This window comes from Psammomys obesus, unplaced genomic scaffold, assembly GCF_907164565.1.
Source record: "Psammomys obesus unplaced genomic scaffold, mPsaObe1.curated_primary_1811, whole genome shotgun sequence".
Taxonomy (NCBI): Eukaryota; Metazoa; Chordata; class Mammalia; order Rodentia; family Muridae; genus Psammomys; species Psammomys obesus.
This window is the reverse complement of record NW_026585698.1, coordinates 14,501,669-14,513,965: the sequence shown is the minus strand read 5'-3', so window position 1 is coordinate 14,513,965 and position 12,297 is coordinate 14,501,669. Positions and strand designations below refer to the sequence as shown.

Here is a 12,297-nt window from a genome sequence, read left to right as displayed (position 1 = left end):
CTGGAACTGGAATTACAGACAGCTGTGGCTGTCATGTGGGTGCTGGGATGTGAACCCAGGTCCTCTGGAAGAGCAGTCAGTATTCTTAATCTCTGAGCCATCCCTCCAGCCCTCAAGTTTTACTTTTATCATATCTCTAATACCTCTATCTAGAACCTTAGAACACTTAAGTTTCATTTAGCCTCATCTCATTTTCCCATATATATTTTTTAGTGACGTAAAACTGAAATCTTGGGCTGGAGAGATAGTTCCATGGCTAAAGCACTGAAGGCTGGAGTCCAGATCCCCAGAACCCACATAAAAAACTAGGTGAGTATAACCTCCCTCCTGTAATCCCAGTGTGTGGAATCTGAAATGGGGAAATCCAAGATCAAACTTGCTAGCCAGACTATCCAAAAGGGTGAGCTCTGTGTTCAGTGAGAGCCCCAGCTTCAACATACACAGTAAAAGAGACTAAGGGCATAACTGACGTCAGCCTCACATGCGTGTGAGCAAACACACGTGCACACTATGCACACAAACATGCAAAACCATCTGATTTTTTCCAAAGAAGCCAGAGATGCCCAGTATGGGAAAGGAAGCATCATCAAATGATTCTGGTCAAACTAGATGGCTACATTCAGAAGAATGCAAATGGATCCATATTTATCACCCAGCACAAAACTCAACTCCAAATGAATCAAGGACCTAAATGTGAGATCAGATACCCTGAATCTGATATAATCAAAAGTGAGAAATAAGCTTTAACTCACAGGGACCGACAACTGGACAATATGGAGAGAGTGGGAGATTTTGGAACACTTGGTCCTAAATGGGATGCCCTCATCAAACCCTCTCCTCAGGGCTCAGGGATCAATGTGGAAGAGGAGACAGACAGATTTCAAGAGCCAGAGGGGATGGCCTCCAAGGAAACAGTATCCTCCAGACACAAGAGAGCTGGTGGACAGAAAAATTCACAGAAACCGTGGCAATATGCACAGGGTCACACAGGTTCACTCCAGATGGGGTTCTAGCACTGAGAAGTCTTAACCAAGAAGCTATCTGAATTCGACACCTGCTTGCAAAGGAAAACCGGTTTTCTCCAATGGCGTCTCACTGGGTATACTGACTATATTTAGAGCCAGCTCCCTGCCCAGCAGCAGATGGCCAACATGGAATGGTGCTTTTTAGACTTTTCGTTTCATTTTTGTTTGGTTTGGTCATTTTTTGTTTGGGGGGGGGTGTCTTATTTTTCTTTTGCTTATATATTTCAGTTTTCTTTTTGTGTTTCTGTGTTATTTGTTTGTTTGTTTGCTGTGTGTTGTTTTGGTTTGGTTTTGTTGGGTAAGTTTTTGTTGTTGTGATTTGCTTGTTTATTTTTAAAGAGGAAAAGAAAAACCTCAGAATTGGGGTGGGTGGGAAGATCTAGGAGGAGTTGAAAGAGGAAAAAAAGTGTGATCATAATATATTGTATGAAAAACTGTTTTTTTAATTAAAAAAAGTAAAAGTTGCCTTTAACATTTTTCATGAGGATTAAGTAAGTTATCGGGTCAGCTTATATAAATATTCCTTGGTGGAGAGATACATTAAACTATGCTTATTTTTATTACCGTAATTATTATTACTTTCTTTCTTTCTTTTTACTGCTTGGAAACAGTATTTTTTTTTTATAATCAAAGCATTACACTATTATTGCAAAGCTGCATAAAAGTAGCCCCCACCCACACAGAGTGAGAAAACAGTAATTCTGTGCCAAGCATTACAGCCTATTTTTGAGGCAACCATGGACACCCTGACTAATGTGACTGGAACACTCACCTTCCAGACACCATGAGCTCCTTTTCAGTGGCTGTGGGCCGAATCCAGGTGTAAATGTTCATAGTGAACAGGGCACTGGAACTGTTGAAAATGGAAGTCAGAGACGACATGAGGGAGGCACAGACTGTGGACAGCATAAAGCCTTGCAGGCCTGCAAGAAAGAAAAAACATTTCCTGGACTTCCAGTTCTCAGACCAGGCCAGAGAAGGCCTTGACCTCCTAGGGAACATTTTCTTTTTTTTTCTTTTTAATTAATTTATTTTTTTTTTTAATTTTATTTTTTTCTTATCAGTTACATTTTCTTAACTCTGTATCCCATTTTCAAACACCGGTGTCTCCCTTAATACATGAAGTTTTTACCTGCAGTGGAATTCCAAGACACTGTGTTAATTTGTTCCTGATTTGTAACAGGACACTAGTTTCCTGCTGTGTGCTTCCAGAATAATGGTAACTACCATTTCTTGGAGGATTAGTCTGTGTCAGGCTACATCACTCTTAATTACAGCCCTGTGAGATGGACACCATTACTTGTGTCCCAGCTTGGAGAGATCTGTGCTGTAAGCAAGAAATCTGTGAAGTGGGCAGACACTACCATAAGGCTGTTAAGATGTAGACAAAATAAGTAGAAGAGTTCATACAAATAGAGGAAGCATTTACCCAACACTACAGAGACAACTTGGTACCACTACCTGCTGCCTGGGCCAGGTGTTGGGGACTGCTCTATTTGATTTTTTTTTTTTCTATCAGGAGAATCTGAAGATAACCAGGACCTCACCTGGAAACTCTCCATGTCAGTCCCCCAAGTGACTTTAATGGGCCCTTCAGGGCTGGAAGACACAGACTGGGATTCCAGAATTTGCTCTCCTTGGAGCATTAGTCCCCAGTGTCAGCCCTAGCTGCTCTAGGACAGGCCGCTTCCCAGGATTCAAGGTCAGAGTCAGACAAATCTCTTCCTAGATTGCAGCATGGTCAGTATCTCCCCAAGTCTGTGGGAGATTATGGAAATGGAGTTTATGGAAATGTTGAACTCCAGAGCTGACACATTTTTTTTTTAAGATTTATTTGCTCATTTCACTGAAATCTGGAGAAGTAGATGAAGAAAATGTGAAGGCTACTGCCACATATTAATGAACCTGACTGCTGGCTAACTGCATGGCTCTTTAACTGACGTCTCTGGATGATAAACAACTTGAGGACAGCACCGTTCTTGCTGGTGTGTGTATTCTAGGGGCTTACAACAATGCCTTACACTATAAAAATAATTTCCTGGATAAATGAGCACATGACATCAATAATCAGTGTGCATAGGTTGTGCCTCCATGAGGATAGTCACTTTCAGTGTGGGCAGGAGAGAGGGCCAAGGCAAAGCTTGTTCCACTGCAAACCACCCCCAATACACAGCTTGCCTCTACATGCAGAATTACGGGCTGGTTGGTGAGGAAGTCATTCCTGTATGCTTACTCCTACCTGTCCCTCCTGTTAGTCATGGAGCCCTTGGTGGAAAGGCCCACTTCTTACCAGAAGGCATTATTCCTATCACTAGCACTGGATAAGCCAGGACGCTACAGCCGGTTTGTCTGCCACAGAACTTCTGACATTCTGAAGGTACAACGCATGCCACTTGATCTGCCAAGAGAAGTATGGGTCATATCAATATCCTGGTTATAGAGCTCTCAAATCTGAGCTTGGCAGAAGGGAAACCAATTAGGAATCACTTGTGTACAGGTAGGTATTGGATTCCTGGCATGATGGCTCCAATTCACAGTCCTTCTACCCACAGGAAAAAAGAGCTGAGACTCAGGATCTTAGAAATCAAATGACCTGGTCCTTCTACTGGCTCAAGAGTTGGTCTGGTGCTATGCATTCTAATGCTAATTACTGGCCCCCAAGATCTGGTTGCCGCCTAGACAAGCACATTCTCACCCAAACCTGTCTTTGTTGTGTAAACCTTGCTCAACCTAATTTAAAATTGGTTGGTTAATAAAGTTGCTGAAGCCTGTGACTGGGCAGAAGAAAAATAGGTGGAGCTGAGGTGCTGAGGTTTGGGGTCTGAGAGAGACCACAAGGCCAGGAGAAAGAGGGAGAGGAAGCAGAAATGGAGAATCAGGAGAGGAAGCAGGGAGAAGAAAGTCACCATGGAGCAGGATGGACCATGACCGTGTGACCATGAGTGCTGGCCTGATAAAACAAACAGCCCAGACAAGAACGATAAAGTCAAGTAACATGGGGTGTGTAGCTGAGAAATAGCAAAATAGCTTAGAGGGTTGATACCTGCCAAGTTACTATTCCTTAAAGCTTTTATAATCTCAGGAGATCTCTTTCTCAATTATTTGGGAAAGAAGCCTTTTTAGAGTTTAATATTTTTCTACAACACCCAACGGCAAGCCATAGGACCTCCATAAGGCTTTCAAAGATCCCAGTGAAGTGTTAAGGAAGTCTGTGAACCATCCACCATGCACTAACACTGGAACCACTCAGAAACTCATTACCCTTTGCTCCAAGATGGGCACAGTTCAGCATAATAAACTGGACTCCAATGTTAGAGAGCAGGAAGGCCAATTTTCTAATTTATCAAAAAGAAATATTCATGGTGTCTAATGACAATACTTGATTACTGAAGAGCAAAAAGTGAAATGTTGAGATTCCTCTCTGTTGAAGCTGGGAAGGGGGGGAATGGGCACAGGAAGAGAAGTATGTCTCAGGGCACACTGAAGGGTGGAGTTCAGTGAGAGGTGACCACCACTCATGTTAGTTAGCACTATAACTTGTTCTCCATTTACTTTGACCATGTCTAAAACACTTAGCAGGATGCAGTCCAAGCCACCCATTCTACCTGGGCTGCTGGTTTGGGGGTTTTTGTTTTGTTCTGTTTTTGTTTATTTGTTAATGCAAGCTAGGGTCATCTGAGAAGAGAGAACCTCTATTGAGAAAATGTCCCCATCAGATCGACCCATAGGTAAATCTGTGAGTCATTTTCTTAATTAATAATTGATGTGGGAGGTCCCATCCTGCTATGGGCAGTGCCAGTCCTGGCCATGGAGGTTTCTGGATTGTATAAGAAAGCGGGCTAACCAAGCCATGAGGAACAAGTCAGTAAGCAGCTTTCCTCCATGTCTTCTGCTTTAGCTCCTGCCTTCAGGTTCCTGCCTTGAGTCCCTGCCCTGATGTCCCTCAGTGATGGACTCATATCTGGAAACGTAAGATGAAATAAACCCTTTCCTCCCTCAAATTGCTTTTAGTAATGGTGTTTTATCACAGTAATAGAAACTTAACTAGGACACTACTCTTGTGGATATACTTACCAAGGTAACTGTTTCCTTCCCTAATGAATAAGCAAGACTCGTTCGTTGCCTGAGAGATAGGTCAAGCTAGCAAAACTTGGCTGACATGGGAGGAAATACACTATGAAGTGCTGACCACTCCTTAGGGGAAGCAGGCGGTGTGCTAATGGCATTTAGTAGAAAGAATATGGGCCTTTCTTCAAGTCTTTCTTTCCACAGCAGCCTCTCTCAAATTGTCTCATGAGTTCAATGAGTGCTAGGAGAGCTCAGTGTAGGGCTGTGACAAACACGGAGCCTATCAAAGAGGTCCCAGGACAGCATCTGACGCACACAGCATAAAGTCTGTGATGTGATGGAGCAATCCAGATTCCTAAAGACTGTGCCCAGCATTGTAGCCGGGTTTTTCTCTGGTGGGGAGGAACATGACTGTACCAGGATGGGAGAGGCGCTTCGGTCTGTTCTTCTTCTTATCACCCTGAAATTTCTGTATTGCTGTACACCTCAAGCGCTTCTACTCAGATACATTCTAAAGAGGCACTCTTGGGCAATCCCAATGGCTAGCACACTGTGGGAGACCCAATACTTCAGATGTCCCCTGGATCTCTAAGAAAGCATGTCAGCATCAAGGATTTACCTGTGTACAGAATGCGGCTGATCATTCCTGGCATCACCATGAAGAACATGGGCAGCAGCTTCAGGTACCCATACAAGAGGCAGCCACCTTTCATATGAAGCTTGCTCTTTCCTGCCAGAAACCTCTGGACAGAAACCTGTCGAGGAAAGACGAGTGGATGGAGTCCGTGGAGCACAGAGCCTGGGATGCCCAGCACTGATAAGACACTTGCACCTATTCCACCAGCGGGATGCGGACTCTGCTGGGTTTTGCTAAGATGCTCAGCCTCCTTCTGTTCATCTTTGGGCCATCCAGGATTAGAGACATAGGTAACAAATGAGCACACTTCTTACCCTATACACAGCTAATGGGTGGGAGGGGATTGTTTGTATGGTTTTGGCCTCACTGTGAGCATTACACGCCAGCCATGAAAATGTAAGGCTCACAAGCTGTCCCCTGATATGGGCAAGACTGCCTCACAGGGGCAAAATATATTATTTCTGCCAACTGAAGGAATAGGCCCTTATGACTGATTGGCCATGGAAATAACCGACTGTTCAAGTGAAGCATGAGCTTCATTCATCAAAACTAAAATGAGATTCTGTGGATTTTTCTTTCAGGCTCTCTTTTTTTTTTTCTTCCCCCCTTCCTGAGACAGGGTTTCACTATGTAGTCCTGGCTGTATTGGAACTTATTCTGTAGAGGAGGCTGGCCTTGAACTCACAGAGCTGCCTGCTTCTGCCTCCTTAAGGGCTGGGATCAAAGGTGTGCGCCATCACTTCCAGCTCTACGGCCTTTGAACATGTCATCTTTCTTCCCCAATGTGAAGGTACGTGCCCTTAATCCCAGCACTCAGTAGACAGAGGAAAATGGACCTCTGTGAGTTTGAGGACATACTAGTCTATGTAAAGAGTCCTGGGCCAGCCAGGGCTACATAGTAAAACCGTGTTTCAAGAAAAAAAAATACTAGACTTTCCCATTGTTTTGTGACCCATTTCACGGTGCCAGTGCTATAAAAGGCATCATGATATCATGCCAAAGGGAATAGTACAGCCAGAGGATGGAGAATCACTTAAAAGGGAAGGCAAAAAGGAGAATGGTGTAGAGTGATCAGAACATCCAAGGTGTGTACTAAATGTCATGCTTTTAAGGAGCGTTCAGCTGGCCATGGTGGTGCACACCTTTAGTCCCAGCACTCCAGGGGCAGAGGCAGTTGATTCTCTGTGAGTTCGAGGTCAGCCTGGTCTACAGAGTAAGTTCTAGGACAGCCAAGGCTACACAGAGAAGCCCTGTCTGGAAAAACCAAAAAAAATAAACAGATAAAGAAAGAAAAGAAAATAATCAAATAGTGGGAAAATATGTCCATGGGACTTACAGGCATGGGACATAAAATAGAGTTTACAGTGGGATATTACTGGGTCTAGGAAAGAATCTGTAAGAATAAAGCAATTCGACAATGTGATTTAGCAGTAAGAGGATCAGCGATAGGATTTTCACAACAGTTAACTGTAGTTCCTACCCTTTGCCAAAGAAGCTTTTTGCAGCAGCAGCAGCAGCAGCAGCTAATAGAGACCACCACAGACACTATCTTAGTCAGTGTTCTACTGCTGTGAAGAAATGCGATGACCATGGCAACTTTTATAAAATAATATAAAGGAAAGCATTTAATTGGGGCTGGCTTATACTTCTGGAGGTTTATTCCATTTTCATCATGGTGAGGAGCATGGTAGCATACAGGCACAGATGGTGCTGAGCGGTCTACAATCTGGATCCAAAGGCAGGAGACAGAGAGAGACACGGGGTCTGGTTTCAGCTTTTGAAATCTCGAAGCCAGGAGGATGTGTGTGGTAGTGCATGGCTTTAATCCCAGCACTTGGGGAGGCAGAGGCAGGTGGTGAGTTTGAGGACAGCCAAGGCTACAAGAGAAACCCTGTCTCAAAAAAAAAAAAAAAAAGTCTCAAAGCCCTCCCTCTCCAAACTTCCTCCAACAAGACCAGGTCTACACCAACAAGGCTACAGCTCCTAATCCTTCTCAAGTAGTATCATTGCCTGATGACTAAATATTCAAATATATGAGCCGGGGGGGGGGGGGGGTCATCCTTACTCAAGCCACCACAGGTGCTCAACCCCAACTGATACATCAGCAATGCAACTTCTGTTCCCAAAGATCAGGGAACACTGAAGAAGAGAGCATAGAAACACTGTGAGAGCCAGAAGGTTAGCACATCTACTTCAAGATAGTCTTCTATAGATGTCAAGAAAGCTGTCAACATACACACACACACACACGCACACACACGCACACACAATCTCAGCAGTATTGTTATTTAAGCAAAGCCTGTACAATGATACCACCAGCTGACACACCATTGGAGATGGGGGAAATTTCATAATGTCCACCCCTAGAGGAAAGGTTATAAGTGATCAATGGCCACTAAGAAAAGGAGAATCACTTTTCTTCAGGCTCGGGCCCCCACGGATTATTTAATCCCACGTGGTCGATCCTGAACACACATACACACATGTGAGGAACATAGGAATCTGCAGGTTATATTTATATACACGTGCGTGTGCATATATATGTAACTGAGAGGGAGCTGGGGAACATAGGAGGGGTGGGAGGGGTGGGAAGGAGGGGTGGAAATGATGTAAATATAGTACTTATGTGTGAAATTCTCAAAAGAATAAATTTAAGAAGCACGAAAGATATCAATGTTCTATAAATGAGAAACGCACATGAAAATTTCATATAAAGCTAAAGTCTCCAAATCACAAAAGCCTGCTCGAAAAGGTATTATCATGGCTGAAGTATCATAAACATTTAAGCAAGAATATATTTCACTGTTTATAATCAACTGGAAAAGAAAGCATTTCTCAAATGTCATCGCGGCAGCGAATACTAACTAGGAGGCAAACCATGAAGAAGCAGACAAGCCACAGGGACACTAAGGACAGTCATTTTAGGGACAGTGCGGCTAATTACCTGATCAGCACACCCATGGAACAAAGAGACAGTAGTGGTCCCTAAGATGAGTCCAGGCCAAGGGATGTCGCCAGAGGAATAACTTCGGAAGATGTGGAAAGAGTCATAACGAGGCATGTAGCACTTGGGATTGGCGGTCCAGTTTCCCTGCTGGGTCCTACTAGGGATGGCACGGAAGTACTTAGCCTTCAGCTCCTGATAGCCTCCCACTTCGTGGAAGGCTTTGAAAAAAAGAAACCATGATATTTATCAGTTCCTTGAAGAGCGCAGTAAACAACACAGCTGAAGTCCCAACGCTGGAGACAAGACCCAGTGTGGCCTTCTGGCTCTCACTATAAAATGCAAGAGTGACATACGGTTAACACCTCATGTGTACTCTTCCGGGGAGAAGAAATGCAGTGGACATTGGGCTGTGTGCTCAGAACGCCACCTCCTTTATCTCACTTCAGAACCCTCTTTCCAATGTGTGTGTGCGCTTGCGGGTTAGCTAGAATGAGTCAAAATATCCCTTTTTCCAGTCTTCCGGAGGACCCTGGCTTAGTTGACAATCCCTGTCTCCTGGTCAATGGTGGATAAGTGAGGAATACACATGAGCCCGCTAGACTACAGAGAACACGCGCTAGGGTCCTGCTGAACATGTTGGAAGTATTACTTCCTTCCTCTGGGAAGTTAATACAACAATGAGGAGGTGTCCTGTCCACCTGGTCCATTCATAAACCAGGATCCAGCCATGCCTAAAAGCAGCATGCTCCTGAAATTTTTTTCTATAGAAGCTAAAGGTGCTTATTTCATACCAGTTTTTAACTATAATTTCAACATAAATTATTTAAAGAACCTCCATTTTAAGATAGGCTAACATTCTTTTTCCTTAGACGCCAACAAAACGTTATGCATCCTAGTTTAACTTTCCTTCAGAACTTACAGCCTAGGTGGTAAGAAATCTTAACTGAAGGGCTCAAGCAGCTGTGCTGCCATGACAGGCTTCCTAAGATACTGTAGGCCTGAGTTTCTGCTTCCTGCTAATGTTCCCACAGCTGTTTAGATCATGTTTCTATTTCTCAGAACATGAAGCTATAGTCCATGGAAACGAGATACAATAACTCAATAACCTCCATGGAAATCAGAAACAACGATCTAGTAACCGCCCTAAAAAATCCCCAAGCACTTGATCAATCAAACTAAAGGTTAGTTAAAAGCCTTTGCTTAGTCAGAATGCTATTGTTACCTGGCACTTTCTGTTAGCACTCTGTTCCCTGAGCACAACTTGTTCCTTCGACACTCATGAAGTTCCCCCCCCATCCCCTAGATCAGCACCAGCCAATCAGTTTATGACAAGCTTGCTTCTGCTAAATGTGAACCAATCACGGAACTGAAAGCCCTGTCCCTTGCTCAAACCATAATAAAAACACAGCTTTGCAGCTGCTCAGGGCTCCCCTCCCTACCCCACTGTGTTGGACGGTAGAGAGCCAAAGCTTAAACTCCAAATAAAGGCTCTTTGCTCTTGCATACATGGTCAGCCTCCAGTTGGTCTTTGAGATCTGGATATAATATTAACATTAAAGTAGTATTTAAAATCTACTAAAACATCTACTTAACCAGGTTTTATTTTATTTTGGCATGTAAAAGCACCCTTGAATTCAAAAAGCACCCTTGAATTCAAAAGCACCTTTGAATTCAGATCTATCTGGGAGTAAGATTAGTCAATGAAAGAGTATAAAATTAATAAAAGATATATTATGGCATTTACAAAAATAGAATTCACGTTCAATAACAACAAAATAAAGTACAAAATTATAACAGGAGATTATCTTCATGAACATTGGATAAATTAAATACATTTTTTGCTTGTTTTTTTCAAGACAGGGTTTCTCTGGGTAACCTTGGCTGTTCTAGATTTCCTTTGTAGACCAGGCTGGGCTCAAATTCACAGAGATCTGCCTATCTCTGCCTGTGCCACCACACCTGGCTTTAAGTACATTTTTAACAAGAGTAAGAAGAAAATGATAAATCTGAACTCAAAATTTGAAATTACAATACAAATTATATTAAAAATGTCTTAGGCTGAGGGCTAGGGAGATTGTTCGGTGGGTAAGGGCGCTTCTTGTACTTTCATAAGGATAAGTGCAGGTTTTCAGCGAGCATGTAAGAAGCCAGGTGTGTAGTCCTCTGTATTTTGACCAGATGTAGCTTCCTGTAAGGGTCTCCATCTGCCTTAAAAAGAAGCTTCTTTGTTGAGGGTGAAAGCTGCACTTGTCTGTGGGTATAAGGAAAAGTATAAAGAACATAGCTAGGGGGCCATTCACGGTGTTAACAGGAAAAACAGAGAAAAATAATACAGTCATCGGTGTGGGGATGAAAATAAATTGTTACAGCTCAAAAGTCACTCGTGATTAAAAACAGGCTGAGCAGAGCAACAGCGAAGGAATACTTTTGACCACGCCCTTGGGTCCTGAGGAGTTCAGAACCCAAGCAGCCCCTGATGGCCCCACGTAACCATCCTGCCTACGTACTCACCGTAACTCATTAATATAGTTGAGCCCAAAATCATAATACCAGCTTGAAAGGTCTCAACGTAAGCCACAGCCGTCAGGCCGCCTGAAGAAGAAGAAAGGAAATTAACGCCACAAGCACTTCTGCTCGCAGCAGCTCTGCATGGAGCCCCGCTGTGTGCCCCGCCCCTCCCCGCATCCACCCGTCCTCCTTAGGCGTCTCATCCAGTTGTATGAGCTTAGTCTAAAGCAGCCTCTTTTCTGTCTTCATGGGCTTTGATGGGGTTCTTTTTTTTTTTTTTTTTTTTTTCAGATGTGCCAGTTTTGTTGAACCAATAAAACTCCTACTAAAAACAATGAACTAAATACTCATGGCATAAACGCGACACTGCTTCAGAAAATACACCTTTTATACCTGTAAATAGATTTTTGAGATGTCACAAGAGTGCAGTTTATGGACTGTTGCCGGGTTAATACGCACTTCATTTGTTTCGGCTGTGCTTGTCCTGATTCACTAACAGGTCCTTCTTTACATGTTCAGACAACAACAGAAGATGCACCGAAGCAGTGGAGTATTTTGACTTCCTATGTCCCGTTTTCCATTACTCTCCATGCTTCTCCAGACAATTACAATCTAGCCACTCTCCTAATCAAATGTGTACATCTTTCATCCCAGAAACGCAGTTTGGAAGCAACCATCAGCATCGTCCTGGGTCTCGACCAACCATACAGCGCCTTCCCTCAGCCCCTGCCCAGTTTTAACAACCAGCACCAGCAAATACCACCAGGAAAAGAAATCCAGTTTAGATCCCTCACCACTAAGGGCAACTTACTGACTGCTTTCTATCCCTCTGATTATCTTTACTTGACCTCTGGTCACACCGTGAGTAGAAGAAAATGAGTGATGAGAGCCCCTACCCCAGGCAGAGGCTGCATACATGAGACCTGCCTTTATTTATTTATTTTTTTATAACATAGGGTTTTTATTCATCATTTGGGAATTTCACATAATGCATTCCAATCACCCTTACTTCCCAGTCCTCCCAGATCTGCCACCCCAAGTCCTGTGGCCTTCCACCCCCACCCCAACACACACACACACACACACACACACACACACACACACACACACAC

The 12,297-nt window shown here is 43.5% G+C and overlaps 1 protein-coding gene across 3 annotated transcripts in view; it reads right to left on the bottom strand.

Moving 5' to 3' along the window:
• The window catches only part of LOC129670464 (sodium/glucose cotransporter 1-like), a 37,029-nt gene that overhangs the window by 13,502 nt on the left and 11,230 nt on the right, over positions 1-12,297 (bottom strand). For 2 of the 3 annotated variants that reach the window (XR_008719215.1, XM_055598985.1), the window contains exons 7-11: positions 11,189-11,269; positions 8,675-8,895; positions 5,713-5,848; positions 3,316-3,423; positions 1,798-1,948 (exon numbers count right to left, since the gene is read on the bottom strand). Coding sequence is in view for 2 of the 3 variants with exons in the window: in XM_055598985.1 (XP_055454960.1) it covers positions 1,798-1,948; positions 3,316-3,423; positions 5,713-5,848; positions 8,675-8,895; positions 11,189-11,269 (697 nt within the window). In the remaining variant the exon portion in view is untranslated. The remainder of the gene's footprint in view (positions 1-1,797; positions 1,949-3,315; positions 3,424-5,712; positions 5,849-8,674; positions 8,896-11,188; positions 11,270-12,297) is intronic. The other variant, XM_055598986.1, reaches the window with a different exon arrangement.